General features: G+C 37.8%; 1 protein-coding gene across 8 annotated transcripts in view; it reads right to left on the bottom strand.

Annotated features, from left to right (window-relative positions):
* Window positions 1–15,191, bottom strand: part of CaMKI (Calcium/calmodulin-dependent protein kinase I) — a 154,420-nt gene extending 139,229 nt beyond the window's left edge. For 6 of the 8 annotated variants that reach the window (XR_010858409.1, XR_010858410.1, XM_067134488.1 and 3 more), the window contains exon 1: window positions 14,408–15,191. Coding sequence is in view for 6 of the 8 variants with exons in the window: in XM_067134488.1 (XP_066990589.1) it covers window positions 14,408–14,523 (116 nt within the window). In the remaining 2 variants the exon portion in view is untranslated. The remainder of the gene's footprint in view (window positions 1–14,407) is intronic. The other 2 variants (XM_067134494.1, XM_067134492.1) reach the window with 2 other exon arrangements.
* Window positions 15,192–15,465: the final 274 nt, after the last annotated feature.

The raw sequence follows: 15,465 nt of genomic DNA, 5'->3' as shown, positions 1-15,465 counted from the left end.
CAAATTCCTTCAGTAATAAATATTTGAGCTGCACACACAAAAACAAATATAAACTTTTGCTAGTACTGAAACTAAATTTCATACTGTAATTACTGTATACTTGAAAATACGCTTCCTGCATGACCTGTTCACTGTCTTAATGAAAACGAACTATGGACGTTTAGGCTGTAACTGAAACGTGGTCAGAATTTCCAAGCATAATATCTTAATGTCTTACTCCTAGGCCGATTCATTCTTTCATTTAAACATATGGAAGGGAAGTTAGTACAAGCATTTGAATGATCATCCGGCAATGACGTCAGGAAGAGCCGATTTCAAAGGTTATGAACCACCCTAGGCCTATGCAGAAGAGAGCAAATGACCAAAAATCCACTTGCCGGAGTTTCAGAAGAACAACAAAATGTCTAACGAAAGCCCCGGCACGAGGAACAAGGATCATCTCCATACAATTATGCCAGTAATATATATTATATATATAATAATAATCTTCTGAGTCCAACATTATCGGGTGGTTACCGTAACCAAACCAGTTCTTTCACCCTTTTATCTTCTGATAGCAACTCCCAGTCCCAAGCCATAATGTACCCTGTGCCTACTCACACCGAGGAATTATTATATCCTGGTGGTCTATAATATAGCTTAATCTGCGAAAAACTTTCTTTGAACAATTTGAACAGAGTGATAAAAAGCAACACGGAACAACGCAGGAAATGCATAAAGAGAAAATATGTTTTATTTTAAACAATTTCCCCAACGGTGACAGTTTTCGCTCTAACGAGATTGGTAGACCAGCAAATACACAACTTTAATATCCTTTTTTGGTTGTAATATGCAACTCTGATTAGCCAGCCACGAGTAATATGAGAGAGAAAATATACCAAATATTCTGTACTTGAACAATCCTGCATGCTATAACAATTATAGGCCTACGTGAACAAGTTTTAAATTTAATGCTAATGAAAATTAAAGCAAGACACGAACTGTGCACTGCATAATTTATTAGTTGATTAACTGAATGCAACAATAATCTAATCCATACAAAATCAATAAAGTTATGCGGTAACCCAACAAAAGCTTCGTAGAATCTTTTTTTTTTATATTTTATTAGAGAAAATACACAATATTTTACATTTTTAACAATATTACAAGAAGAATTTAAAGTTGACTTAACTTTACCTTAAAACTAACAAATATAATTCTACCGTACCATCCGGGTTGACAAATATTTTAGCGTGTAAATTTTACAAATAATCTATGTATTTCAGTGTTAATATTCTTCTGTAGTTACCCACATAAGCTTCGTAGAATCTACGAATAAATGCCTCGCGAGGGGATAATTATCTGGCGTCCCTTATCACTAGGCAAACAAGCGAGGAACGATAAACAGTTTTGGCCTCCAAAAAAGGTTGGCCATAAATAAAGTGGGCACGGCCTCGATCCTTTCTCAAATCATTATCGGTCTTGGCAATGTGAAACTTCCACACACGAAATTACTTTGGAGAGAATTCATGGACAGCGTTTCAGAAATCTTTCTTGTTTAAGCTATCAGCGTTGAACTTTAGTTGCCTAGGCCGACATTTTATACAGATTATTGTTTAAAATCACCTTTAAACTCTAGTAGGTCTATGCCTATACAAATTAATGCCTAAAATCACCTTGTACCTCCTAAACAGGCATTTTATGCATAAACTCTAGTAGGTCTGCAGCCTATACAAATTATTGCCTAAAATCAACTCTTAGATCAGGCATTTTATACATAAACTCTAGTAAGCCTATAGCCTATACAAATTATTGCCTAAAATCAACTCTTAGATCAGGCATTTTATACATAAACTCTAGTAAGCCTATAGCCTATACAAATTATTGCCTAAAATCAACTCTTAGATCAGGCATTTTATACATAAATAAACTTATTGCCTAAAATCAACTCTTAGATCAGGCATTTTATACATAGTGGGCCTATACAAATTATTGCCTAAAATTAACTCTATACCAGGCATTTTATGCTAAACTCTAGTAGGCCTATAACTTATGCAAATCATTGCCTAAAGTCACCTACCTCTTAGACCAGGCATTTTATACATAAGCTCTAGCAGGCCTATATCATATACAAATTATTACCTAAAATCACCTACCTCTTAGACTAGGCATTTTATACATAAACTCATTTATATTTTTTTATATTTAGATTTTGTCAATTAAATTACAGTTTTTCAGACGAAATCTCTGCAAGGTGAAAACTGCCTGTAATCGAACAAAAAATCCAATACAGTAGGCCTACATCAGTGTCAAGCCATACTTAGGTGCAAGTTGCTGCTTTTGAAGTTGCATTTAATCAAAACAACCCAACAGTGATGTTGATGCAACCAATAACAAATAGGCCCAAACTGGGATCACAAGAGGTAATTTTTAGTTTTCTGTAAAGGAAAACTATTGTGCCGGCTTTGTCTGTCCGTCCGCACTTTTTCTGTCCAGACCTCACATCTTAAAAACTACTGAGGCTAGAGGGCTGCAAATTGGTATGTTGACCATCCACCCTCCAATCATCAAACATACCAAATTGCAGCCCTCTAGCCTCAGTAGTTTTTATTTTATTTAAGGTGTGAGTTAGCCATGGTCGTGCGTCTGGCAACGCTATAGACAGGCCGCCACCTGGACGTGGCTGAAGGTTTCATGGGCCGTGGCTGAGAGTTTCATACAGCATTATACGCAGTACAGAAAACTCAATTGGGCGCAAGAAACTTCGGCGCATTTTTTTTTTTTTATCTCGGCAACAATACCACATTACTTAAGAGAAACAGTGGCCACCTATACTACAGATTATTAATTCCTGAGAATCCTTCAATAAAGCCGGAACTGGAATCACAATTAGGAATGTCATTCTTTACTAAATAAGGTATATGCGATGAGTGATTCGTGTCTAGGCCTACAGTGACCATGCTTACCATATATCACTCAATAAGCCTATAGATTCGTATCGTAGGCCATTCAAAACAAAATACATTATTATTATTATTATATTATTATTATTATTATTCACGACAACTGCAGTGCTTTTGGTTAAACTGGCTTAAAATATTTCAAAACGCGACATGGGGAAATGTACAGACTAGGCCTAAGCGTCTTCAGAGATAATATAATGACGACAACTAACCCCATTAGCCTACACACGGAGAGAGAGAGAGAGAGAGAGAGAGAGAGAGAGAGAGAGAGAGAGAGAGAGAGAGAGAGAGAGACTTCTTCCCACGTGCACTAAAGAAGAGATCGACAGAGAAAAAGAGTCAACGACCAAATGACATTAGAAAGAGATGACGACGATAGTCCCGCCGGATCAAAAAGAGCCGTACGCAGCCGCAGTGACATTTTGCCCAAGCGCAGGCGAGGCGCGACCTACGAATGCAGATCGTGTACAGCGTGGGAACCGAAGTTAAAGAGGAGGCGGAGGTACCGGTAACAGCGGGGAGAGAGAGAGAGAGAGAGAGAGAGAGAGAGAGAGAGAGAGAGAGAGAGAGAGAGAGAAGAAAGAGAAGAAGAAGAAGAGAAGAAGAAGAAGGAGAGAGAGAGAGAGAGAGAGAGAGAGAGAGAGAGAGAGAGAGAGAGAGAGAAGAAGAAACAGAAGAAGAAGAAGAATAAAGAGAGAGAGAGAGAGAGAGAGAGAGAGAGAGAGAGGGAGAAAAGAGAAGAAGACCAGAGAGAGAGAGAAAAATGAGGAGACCAGCGAGAGAGATAGAGAGAGAGAGAGAGAGAAACTAAAGGGGAAACAGAGAGAGAGAGAGAGAGAGAGAGAGAGAGAGAGAGAGAGAGAGAGAGAGAGAGAAGAGACATAGGCCTATAGCAAAAGCCAAGCAACCAGCCCGGCGCCGGGTGAAAGCGGCCGCTTCAGAAAACGGAAGGGAACGAAAGCTGCTGCTGCTGCGGCGTCGGGACCGAGAAATATACCACCAAATAATAATTATTATCCACTCTACCATTTGTGTCGTGACGGGAATCATACAGGTTTAAGGAAGGAATGACCGCAATACCCGTCACAATCATTAAATTTCTACAGAGGTCCCCCTCAACCACGTACTTCCCGCCCACATCCCGCCCACCACCCAAAACATCTGTTACGACACAAACCGCCTCCGGCAAAAAAAAAAAAAAAAAAAGCCGCGCTTTCTAAACATGGCGGCGGTAATGCGGTTTGGCCCGGCGTAGTCCTGCCTGATTTCCATGAGCCATTGTTTTTTTATTTCTTGAAACAAAACAAATAGTACCATTACGAATAACAGTCAAGAGTCATAAAACATAAGAGATAGTTCTGGAAAGGAAGCCATTGTTTTTTTTTTTTTACAAAATATTCACAAAAAACCCACAAAGGCACTTGGTGTCTGTGGCTACAGACTAATTAGGCTTTTCCTAAGACTTATGAGGCTTTTTCTAAGACTAATAAGGCTTTTCCTAAGACTAATAGACTACTTAGGCTTTTCCTAAGACTAATAGACTAATTAGGCTTTTCATAGGACTAATCTTTAGGCTTTTCCTAGGACTAATAAACTAATTAGGCTTTTCTTAACTTTCATAAAGGCAAGTAAAAGTTGACGAGGAAAACCTCGCAGTTGAAATATAGGTGAAACCAAGGGCATTAGATTCAATACTCCAAATAAGGATATGTAAGTCTGGTATAAAGCTTTAATAACCTGTATGAAGAAAATGTAACACCATCTAAACATTACAGCTAATGTTTCAGAGGTAGATTTAGCAACTTGAACAACTGTGATCTATCCAAAATTAAGTAGAAATAAACTGGACATCTAATTTCCACCAGAAATAAATGAGTTGAATGCAAAAGGAAACATAAAAACAGGGAAAACTTGTCATGGAGGCACTGATTTGAATAAGCCTAGCCTACAAGATTCAAGTCAATAGGGGAGGATGAGGCAATTTGAGACCGAGTATAGTCAACAGATGAAGGTTTGGAGGGATCAATGAAGAACTAAAAATGGTCGAATCATAAGCTAAAACACAGATAAGAGAAGAGAAAGACTGGAAATGTTACTGATCAAGAGGAGAAAGAACAGAGCCCTGAAGAACACCAGTAGAGAAGTGGTAGGTAGCAGACGCTGCATCAATAACATCAACAGATACGAAAAATAGAACACAAAGAAAACTGTAAATAAAATTAGAAATTAGACCAAAAGCCTACAGTCTGGCTAACAGACCCTCATACTAAACTGTCAATAGCAACGGCAAATGATTCTAAGAGATCTTGTACAGAAGATAACCAAATATCAGAGAGCCAGAAAAAGTCACTTGTAGGCCTACATCTTTCCTTCTGAAAGCCACATTGGAGGTCGAATTGGATCATAGGTGGTTAAGTACGTTAAAGTTAGGTTTCCCACAGAGCAGGTGAAAGCACTGGGACAATAGTTCCAGGGATTAGGAAGGTCACCTTTAAGGACTGGCCTACCAGGTGCATGTTTCCAAGAGGTAGTATAGGAGCAAGAGAGAGGACAAGAGAACAATGGGTTAGAAGATTGGATTAAGAAAGGTTAGAGGGTGATATGAATGTATAAGTACACTCACTCACTCTCTCTCTGAGAGAGAGAGAGAGAGAGAGAGAGATTAATTCCTTAGGGCATCAAGACTCCAATACTCTGCTAGTAAATTGTAACACAATTGTTAGCCCAAATACTTTTCCATTACCAGCAGTGAACCAACAGTCAACTAGCCCATCAGGTAGGCTACAAAATTCACTGCATGGCCTACGTCATCAGAGGCACTATGGGATTTAACAAAATCTTCCACTGCATCATCTTTGTGAATTCAAACTCAGGTCCTCAAGACTTGCAAGACTGATGCAGGAATGGAAGGGATTACTGTATGTAAAAGTGTTCAAACTCAGGTCCTCAAGAAGAGAGAGAGAGAGAGAGAGAGAGAAGGCAGAGATTACTGATGCAGGAATGAAAGGGGTTACAGTAAATTTGAGAACACTCGTGAAAGTGACTGCTGAGTATGTTAGGAAGGCAATAAAGTTGAGGAAGAATGGATAAACACCAAGAACCAATGGGATTAATGATTGCCAGGCTACTGAAAAGTGGTGGCCATGACCGAGTGGTTCACCAGGGGTTGAAAAGGTATGTCTACGCGAGGAAAATGGAACTGGAGAGAGGAATAATTGTTCCTCTACACAAGGGAGAATAAGAACTGTAGGGGGAATGGTCTAAGTAAACAACGGAAGGTGTGAGGTTGGGTTTAATTTTTAATGTAAGGCCCAAGACTGGTCAATCGATAAGAGAGGATCAGTGTGGGTTTAGATACGGAAGAGGGTGTGTGTAGCAGCGTTTGTCATGAATCAGCTATGTAAGATGTTTGAAAGTAAAATAAAACAGGATTTGTGGTATACTTATCTCCTCTTTCTTTATTTCCCCTTACCTTCTGTTACTTTCGAATGAACACCATAATATTCTCTGGAAGCTTGAATTTCAAGTCAACGGCCCCTGTGGTGGGCTTGTTCCATATGATTAGGGGTGTGAAATACTATGAAGAAACTGAAAGTGTCTATGGAAGCCAATAATGTTGGAACGTACAGAGGATGTTTGTCAAACCCCCTCAATATAGGTGTGAGGTGTTGATGCTGAATGCAAATGAAAGTTAAAATCTGAAGCTGTTTGAGATGACCAGCTTGATATTATTATTATTATTATTATTATTATTATCAACTATTATTATTATTATTACTCAGTAGATGAAACCTACTGCTATGGAACAAACCCACAGGGGCCACTGACTTGAAATTCAAGCTTCCAAAGAATATGATATTCATGAGGAAAAAGTAAGACATATTTATAGGCCTATATATGTGTGTGTGACGTAAGCAGTGACACATGTATCTTAGAAGAAATGATAATAAGCTTACCACAGATAGGCCTAAAAGGATGGATCAGTGTTTAAAAGAGATGGTTCAGCCATGTGGAGAGAACGGACGACGATAATCCGGTGAAAAGCTACAGAGCGTGTTATATTTCACATCAATACACTTGGCGACAATTCGCACACACCAAAGTTTATCATCAGCTTTAACACGTCAAACATTTTTATAAGCTATTAGTCGGGATATATTTATACCCACTTAAAAATCTGTAACAGAGGAAATAAAACCAAAATGTGCCGTAATGATGAAAGCGAAAGAAATTCGTATTTTGTCGCCACAGAACAGCCCGGATCAAAAACTTTCAGTTACGATTTGCGTACATCAAAGTGATGGGTAATTAATGCTCTATAAGCTTTAAAAATAAAATACTATGAAAGGATGCAAGAAAAATATATATGATGAACTTCTGAATCATTATCAGAGCGAAGTGAAAAAATGTATAGCTGAACAATAAGCCTGGAAGAATTGCCAATTTCATCAACAACGATTCACGTCATCACAGTCACACTTTTATATAAGGTTTTAAAGCATACAATACTATGATATGGTGTAACATATCATATAAGCATTTCAAAATCAATAACAAAAATAAGAAATCAAAGATTGTAAGGGTAACGATAGTCAAACATCAAAGAAATATAAATTATACATTACAACCCCAGAAAATGTTCAGCTAAATTACGCTATTTCCATTTTAGGTTGATGGGGCCACGGTCTAGGCATATGTGGATGGGACTAGGCCGGGCTTGCCAACCTCGGGAAGGGGGTGGGGGTGGATGGCATATATATAATTAGGGACCTTTTTAAACATATTCGCTTTTAAAAACATTCACAACCGGAGTATTGTTCAGCTTAAAACTATCAAACACCAACCACGCAGCAAGGGCGGATTCTGTTTATATTTCCAGTCATTGTTTATCTTTTCGTCGGCTGAACTCTCTCTCTCTCTCTCTCTCTCTCTCTCTCTCTCTCTCTCTCTCTCTCTCTCAACAACACAAACAAACAAATCCCCCACACCCCTCGAGAACACGTACTGAACGTCACAATACATTATTAAAAAGGGGGGTATTGTTAAAAAGAAATATGTCGCGACTTGTACAAAACTTGTAAAAAATGACGTTACGTACATGAGAACAACGCTATTTTTGGCATATTCTTTGCAAGCTTGAGTTTCTGGGCATTAATGCCCCATTTTGTGGGCTTGTTCCATATGAATAGGGTTCATCTTTTTAATAATAATAATAATAATAACAATAATCCCCCACTAGGCTATATAAGAGAATAAGCTTAGAAATTTGCATAAAACAATATTGTTATCATATCCCAATCCGTTTAAAACATATAAAAACATCACTAAGTTATGTACGATAAAAAATTAACTGAGTTTACTGTTCACTGGCTTAGTCAGCGGCTGCCCGTAAAAGAGAGAGAGAGAGAGAGAGAGAGAGAGAGAGAGAGAGAGAGAGAGAGTGTATTAAAATGTTTTCTCTCTCTCTAAATCTATATATATATATATATATATATATATATATATATATATATATATATATATATATATACATATACACACACACACCCATATATAAGAAATGTTCGTTGGCTTATAACGTATCTGTGCAGGTATTAAAATGTTTTGCTCTCTCTCTCTCTCTCTCTCTCTCTCTCTCTCTATATATATATATCTATATATATATATATATATATATATATATATATATATATATATATATATATATACACACACACACACACTCCATTCACGCAAGAATGGATGACATTCACCAACCCTTGAAACCTGCAACGTTTGGCTTCAAATCTCAAGTGTGGATGAACCGAATTGCCTGGCAACCACATGGCTCATCCACGCGGAGGTAATCTTTCCCTCTTCTCATCCTGACACCAGCGTGACGTTGCAGGCACACGCTGATGTGAGAGTGAGTGCATATTTGCTTGCACCGTCAGTTCCAGAGGTCCTTTATCCCTCCCACCGTTGGACTGTGGAATAGTCTCCCAGAGGAAGCGCAATTGGGACTTCTATAAAGTTCGAGGATAGATGAATGCATTGCTACCCTAATGCTATTCTCCTTGAATTTTAAAGTATTTTTATCTGTTCATTTATTTAGTTTTTCCTTTTTTTAATAAGTGAGATTTCTTCTTTCCGTATTTCAATTTACCTCCTCTTAGTTCTTCCTAATGAGCTCCATATCTGAGCTCCATATTTGGAAGGTTGAATTTCAAGTCAGTGGCCCCTTTGGAGGGCTTGTTCCATATGAATACGGTTCTTCTTCTTCTTCTTCTGGATAATAATAATAATAATAATAATAATAATAATAATAATAATAATAATAATAATAATAATGAGGCCTTTATAGTCTTCTAAGCGAGAACCTGGTAATTCTTGAGAACAATTCTGTTTCTCTGTTGGCCAGAACTCAAAAGAACTGGGAATTAGGCCTATCCATTTGGGAAATATTGAACAGAAAATGAGGAAATAAGTAAAGTTCCTAAGAACAATAACGTTTCTATGTTGGCCAGAATTCAAAAGAACTGGGAATTAGGCCTATCCCATTTGGGCAATACTGAATAGAAAAGGAAGTAAGTGGAAGTCTTGATGGCAATTGTTTCTGTGTTGGCCAGAATTTAAAGGAAATGGGAATTAGGCCTATTCATTTGGGCAATAGTGAACAAAGGAAAAGTAAATACTGCAAATACTAAAGATACACCTGCAAATACTAAAGATACACCTGTACCAAGGGACAACCCTTAAATAAAAACAATGTCAGAGAAGATTTTAAATATGTGATTAATGGTCAGAAAGCATGTACCACAGAACAGCAGCTTCCTACTTCAGAACGAGTTAAGCCAATGCATGGGCTATACAGAATCACTCACAGGACCTGAGTCAAGAATACTTAATTGGGAAAATTTGCCATCCTGGAAAAAGGATATTGTCCACAATAACCTGTTTAGTTGTGATAAAACACAACAGAATAATTATAGAAGAATAAGTCACTTTAAACATATAATCACAAGAGTGCAAAGCAAGGTATATAAAAGTCCCAAGGCATGGAGAGAAAGATTCACATCAGTACAATGTGCTAGGCTAATCATATGGTAAGTCAAGAGTCATGTATATAAGGGTAAAACCCCCGTGCCCTTAAAAACAGAGAAAAGAGCCAACTGGCTATTCTCTGAAAACAACAGGAAAGTATGGCTTCCCACCTATATGTTTATGGAATAGTTTTTACTGCTTCAACATTTAATTAAGTAACTGGAGCACTGTAAATTAGCACATCGACATTTGAACGGCCAAATTTTCTATCACTTTGGGTGCAACTTCCACTGGAAACAAGAATAAAAACTTAGCATGCTACACAAAAGTTTCAACTTAATTCAAGTGTCAAGGTTACACAGCCCACATGGTGCTTGCCTACTGTAGCCACTTGACCAAAGTTTAGGCCTGATTCAAGTGTCAAGGTCACTTGCCTGCTGTAGCCTCTTGACCACAGTTTAGGCCTAATTAACGTGTCAAGGTCACTTGCCTGCTATGGCCTCTTAACCAAAGTTTAGGCCTAATTCAAGTGTCGAGGTCACTTGCCTGCTGTAGCCTCATGACCACAGTTTAGGCCTAATTAACGTGTCAAGGTCACTTGCCTGCTATGGCCTCTTAACCAAAGTTTAGGCCTAATTCAAGTGTCAAGGTCACTTGCCTGCTGGAACCTCTTGACCAAAGTTTAGGCCTAATTCAAGTGCCAAGGTCACACAACCCACATGAAACTTGCCTACTGTAGCCTCTTGACCAAAGTTTAGGCCTAATTCAAGTGTCGAGGTCACTTGCCTGCTGTAGCCTCCTGACCAAAGTTTAGGCCTAATTCAAGTGTCAAGGTCACACAGACCACATGGGGCTTGCCTACTGTACCCTCTTGACCAAACTTTAGGCCTAATTCAAGTGTCAAGGTCACAAAGCTCACATGGTGCTTGCCAACATCAAAAATTGCCACTGAAACTGACCCTGGTCTAGATATGAAATGCTGGCAGACACATTCACATTATCTGCAATGAGTAAACCGAAACCTTATACAGTCAATGCATGATGGAAGCCTTTACAGATTGAGATCTCACTATGGCTTCAGAAGCTTCCCTGAGATAAAGGGATTAATAAAGAAATGTTGGCAGGGGATTTGTTGCTATGGTACATAAAGAAGTGGAAGAAGTGAAAGAATGCAGTGATGACAACAGACTTTACATATGAAGAAGTCATTATGAACCAATCTGGGCAGAAAAACTATAAAATGCTTTCTTTGCTCAACTGACATTGCAGTCTCTGCACAGAACACTGTGTAAAGAGCGTTTGTGGCATCACTGAATATGTAAAACCCCTGCAGAAGCATTTTGTTGTATTATAAATAAAATGGTGAGAAAGTAACATTCTTTGTTTCTATTAAGACGCTGACTTCTGCTCCTGACATCCCAAAAGTTACTCCACCAACTTCTCCTGAAGGAATGATGAGGACTTCTGCCCACTCACTGCTAGCAGTTCCAAGCTCAGCTGAAGAAGATGAACCTTATGGCATACCCCCAGGGAGATTCAGAGCTTTAAGACTTCCCCTCACAATGCCCAAGTCATTCACTTTCACATCATTTCAGCTGTGTAGGCTTAGTAATGATCATTATCCTCATCACTATCCAATTCTATCACAAGAAGCATGCAGTACTATACCTGTCTGAAGAGGCAGGTGTAGAAAGCCATTACAATATTAAAATCAATAGGCAGAGATCAGGAGAGGAGACTAGCTGCTAATTTTAATCTCCTCATTAACATAGTACAGCCTAAATGATTATTACTATCATTAATAACTGTCATAGCATTTAATATCAATACACAGGTATCAGGTCTATACTGACCTGTACAATAATATACACTATACAGCACACTGTACTTTCTAGTACATAAATTCACTTGCATTTGTACAAGCAATTGGTAAGGTTAGTTTCTGGTGAAAAAATCATGCAGAGTTTACCAACACTTGTTTCTCTTAAATATAGCCTACAAAATATAGCTAGTTTATATATGTTGCTAATCCCTTTCTTTGATGTCTAACATATACACTTTAAAATTGGTAACATAAGTGTATATTTACAAAATTTTACATAATATTTATGCATACATGCTGGGGATTGGAAACAATTCACCACCTGTTACAATATTATTATTATTATTATTATTATTATTATTATTATTCAGATGAACCCTATTTATATGGAACAAAACCACTTGAGCCAATGACTTGAAATTCAAGCTTCCAAAGATTAAGTTGTTCATTAGAAAGAAGTAACCAGAAGGTAATGATAAATACAGAAAAATGGGTTATGACTTATTAAAAATGGAAAAATATGAGAGGTTAACTGTATTTAAGTAAAGTATATATATAATATATAATTATAAACATAACAAAAGAATCTATTAATGAAGATGCCATTGCCTACTTCCAGGCAGATTTAAATGTGATCAAGGAAAAACGATGCCTTCCTGAAATCCAAACTTGAATCCCATAAAAGAGAATTGGCTCATCAATTCCCTTATTTTGCAAGTTCCTGTTCAGTCGTCTACCCATCGCTTATTTAACTATTATATATATATATATATATATATATATATATATATATATATATATATATATATATATATATATATATATATATATATATATATTACTGTACCTAATTGTCCTGCTTACCCCAATGTTCTAATATTCATTTCTATGTTACTTTTCTCATCTAACACACTCTTAGACTCTTCCAATAGTCTTTGCACATTCTTTTTTATGTTAAATAATACTACAAACATACAAAGGCATGCATTTATACCTATAGCCTATATATATGTATATGCATTTATATATGTATGTATGTATATCATGTGTTATCTCCAGGTTACATAAAAATATTATAACGATAACCACATCTGGGAAGAGCACATGAATTATACTGCTTCTGCCTGAACGACATATTAAACAGCACTGTGTCCTGATAATTATTTACCAATTTAAAGAACCTCCTTGCAAAGTTTACTCTCCTATACACTGATGAAGTTCTCATCATCATACCTAGAGTGATAATTGAGCATGGTGTTATTTGAACGTTTTCCTGTGGATTACGGATCTATGATAACAGAACATGTATATTCTAGCACTCTCTGAGCACATGTTGTACGTGTTCGGTCTATGACAGGCAAAATACTCATATTTGAATCGGCAGTGGACTGTAATGTAAAGATTTCCATTTACAGAGTACACACCTGTACCAAAAATGCATGTGTTTGGTGGTGTTTGAAAGTACTGTGTATGTATATATATATATATATATATATATATATATATATATATATATATATATATATATATATATATAATCAGCCAAATCATCATTAATATAATTTTCTATTTAAACACATTTCAGGTGAATCATTTTAAAAAAACTAAGCAACGTACAGTAAGCAAGCCATACAATATGTGAATTTCGGTTGTGCCTGCCATAATGTTTAATGTGTGTGTGTGTGTGTGTGTGTGTGTTGATACGTGTCCGAAACGGGAAACGATCTTCTTCTTTAACTCTCCTAACGTCTACTACTATGTGTCGCTATGGTGGACACGAAAGACACCATAAAAAAAATATATATTTTGCTTCGTCATCACCATTTGCAAAACCGCGGTATACATAATCTTATAAACACACCAAGGAGAAAAAGCCAAATAAACTCTCTCTCTCTCTCTCTCTCTCTCTCTCTCTCTCTCTCTCTCTCCCACAAGACTCGTGAAAGTACTAAAAATCATTATTTCTGCGGTTTGGCCCAAAAGGAATTCGTGTTTAAGTGCTTCTGTCTCGCAAACATACGACGAACAATCGAAGGCCCCGGCGCAATGTCTTCTCGTAGACCTCAGCCCAAATTCATCTTGAATTACTTTTCAACTGCTATTTCGCTTAGCCCCTGACATAACTATATCAAATTATTACGAATAAAACGATTAGGTTGTAGTATGAATAGGTCTGTACGATGAGCCGAATGCTTAATCCATTATCGTCTTTAAGGTTACTCTCGAAACCTAAACCGTGTGGAATATACTTCACGTATATTAAGCAACCCACAAATTCCTTTCGCATTATGCGTTTTTCACGGTAAGACAAAGCTTCGCAACGTAACTATAACGACTGGGCTGAACAAACAAATGCTGGCAGATCAAAAAAGAACTGTCTCGTCAACCTTGGCTGTAGGCGATCGATCCCACGGACCTTGATTACTGTACGTGTGGTGTGAGCACTTTAATTTCGGCTCCTGATACATTTCCCACCACCACCACCACCACCACCAACTCCTCCGCCACCCAGGCCATATGTCCGTCCTGCAACGCGACTGAATATGACGTAGGTCACGTCCAAAGGGAAAAAAAAGGGATTGATGGAAGGGGGTATATAATAAAAGGTTTGTGTACTCACGTTCCGAGGAGGTCCTTGAGTATGTACTTGTCTTCGACAGCAGGCATCTTCCCTTCCTCTTTATCCTTTTTGCTGGATTTTTTGGCGGTTTCCTTTTTGGAACCAAAGAGCGGCATGACCTAATGAATACGGCACTCCGGTAGAGCCCCCCCCTATCTCGCCCTTGTGGGACACTCGTTCGGTGTCCGTGATAACACAATTGACAAAACGAAATAATAAAAAAAATTTCAAGCAATAAACACAAAACTGATTATCAACGAATACCAATTTCCCTCTCACTCTCTCTCTCTGTTTTCTTTCTTTAATTAATTCTTCTTCTCTTCTCCTTATTCTATACTTCTTCCACCTCGTATGTACTGAGTATCACTTCAGTATGGTCGACTCGAACAGAAAGACTTTCAATTACGGGATACTTTCGTGCGTCGTATGATAAAACGAACCTCTCACAGATTTGCTATCACACTTTTTTAAAATTATTTTTGAATTTCGTTGATTATATCATTCAGGAAAACATGGTCGACAGCGGACGTAATACGGAGAGATAACGGAGAGTAAACTAGACCAGCACAGCAGTAGTGATTCTAAAAGCTATATATAAATATATATATAATTATTATATATATATTTTATTATATACGGCGAGAGAGCACAAGAGCACCACCAGCAACGACACTATTCAACCTTCCTTCTCTTTCGATAATAATGATTTGGGGAAGGGAGTCGTTGTGTTGTTGTTGTTTTTTTCGAGTTCTTCTTCTTCTTCTTAGATCCTCTAGATATAAAATAGATTGTCGATAAAACGTTACTCAGAGCAGCCACTACTCTCTCCAAGCCCCGTAATTCTTCTTCTGCTGCTGCTGCCGCCTTTCGCCTTGATGATGACACCTCACTCAATAATAAACTGCTATGATAACCAGCTAGCCTGAAGGGGGAGGAGGTTGTAAGGAAAGCTAGAGAGCTGCTGCTGCTGCTGCTGCGAGGAGGGAGGCGGAGAAGAAGGTTGCCGCCGCAGTCAGTCCTTCTAACCACCGTAAAGTTCAATTTCCGTTGAGGGCGAT

The sequence above is a fragment of the Macrobrachium rosenbergii genome, chromosome 36, assembly GCF_040412425.1.
Source record: "Macrobrachium rosenbergii isolate ZJJX-2024 chromosome 36, ASM4041242v1, whole genome shotgun sequence".
Lineage (NCBI taxonomy): Eukaryota > Metazoa > Arthropoda > Malacostraca > Decapoda > Palaemonidae > Macrobrachium > Macrobrachium rosenbergii.
Note: the sequence above shows the minus strand (reverse complement) of the source record. Positions and strands in the feature narration are given on the sequence as shown.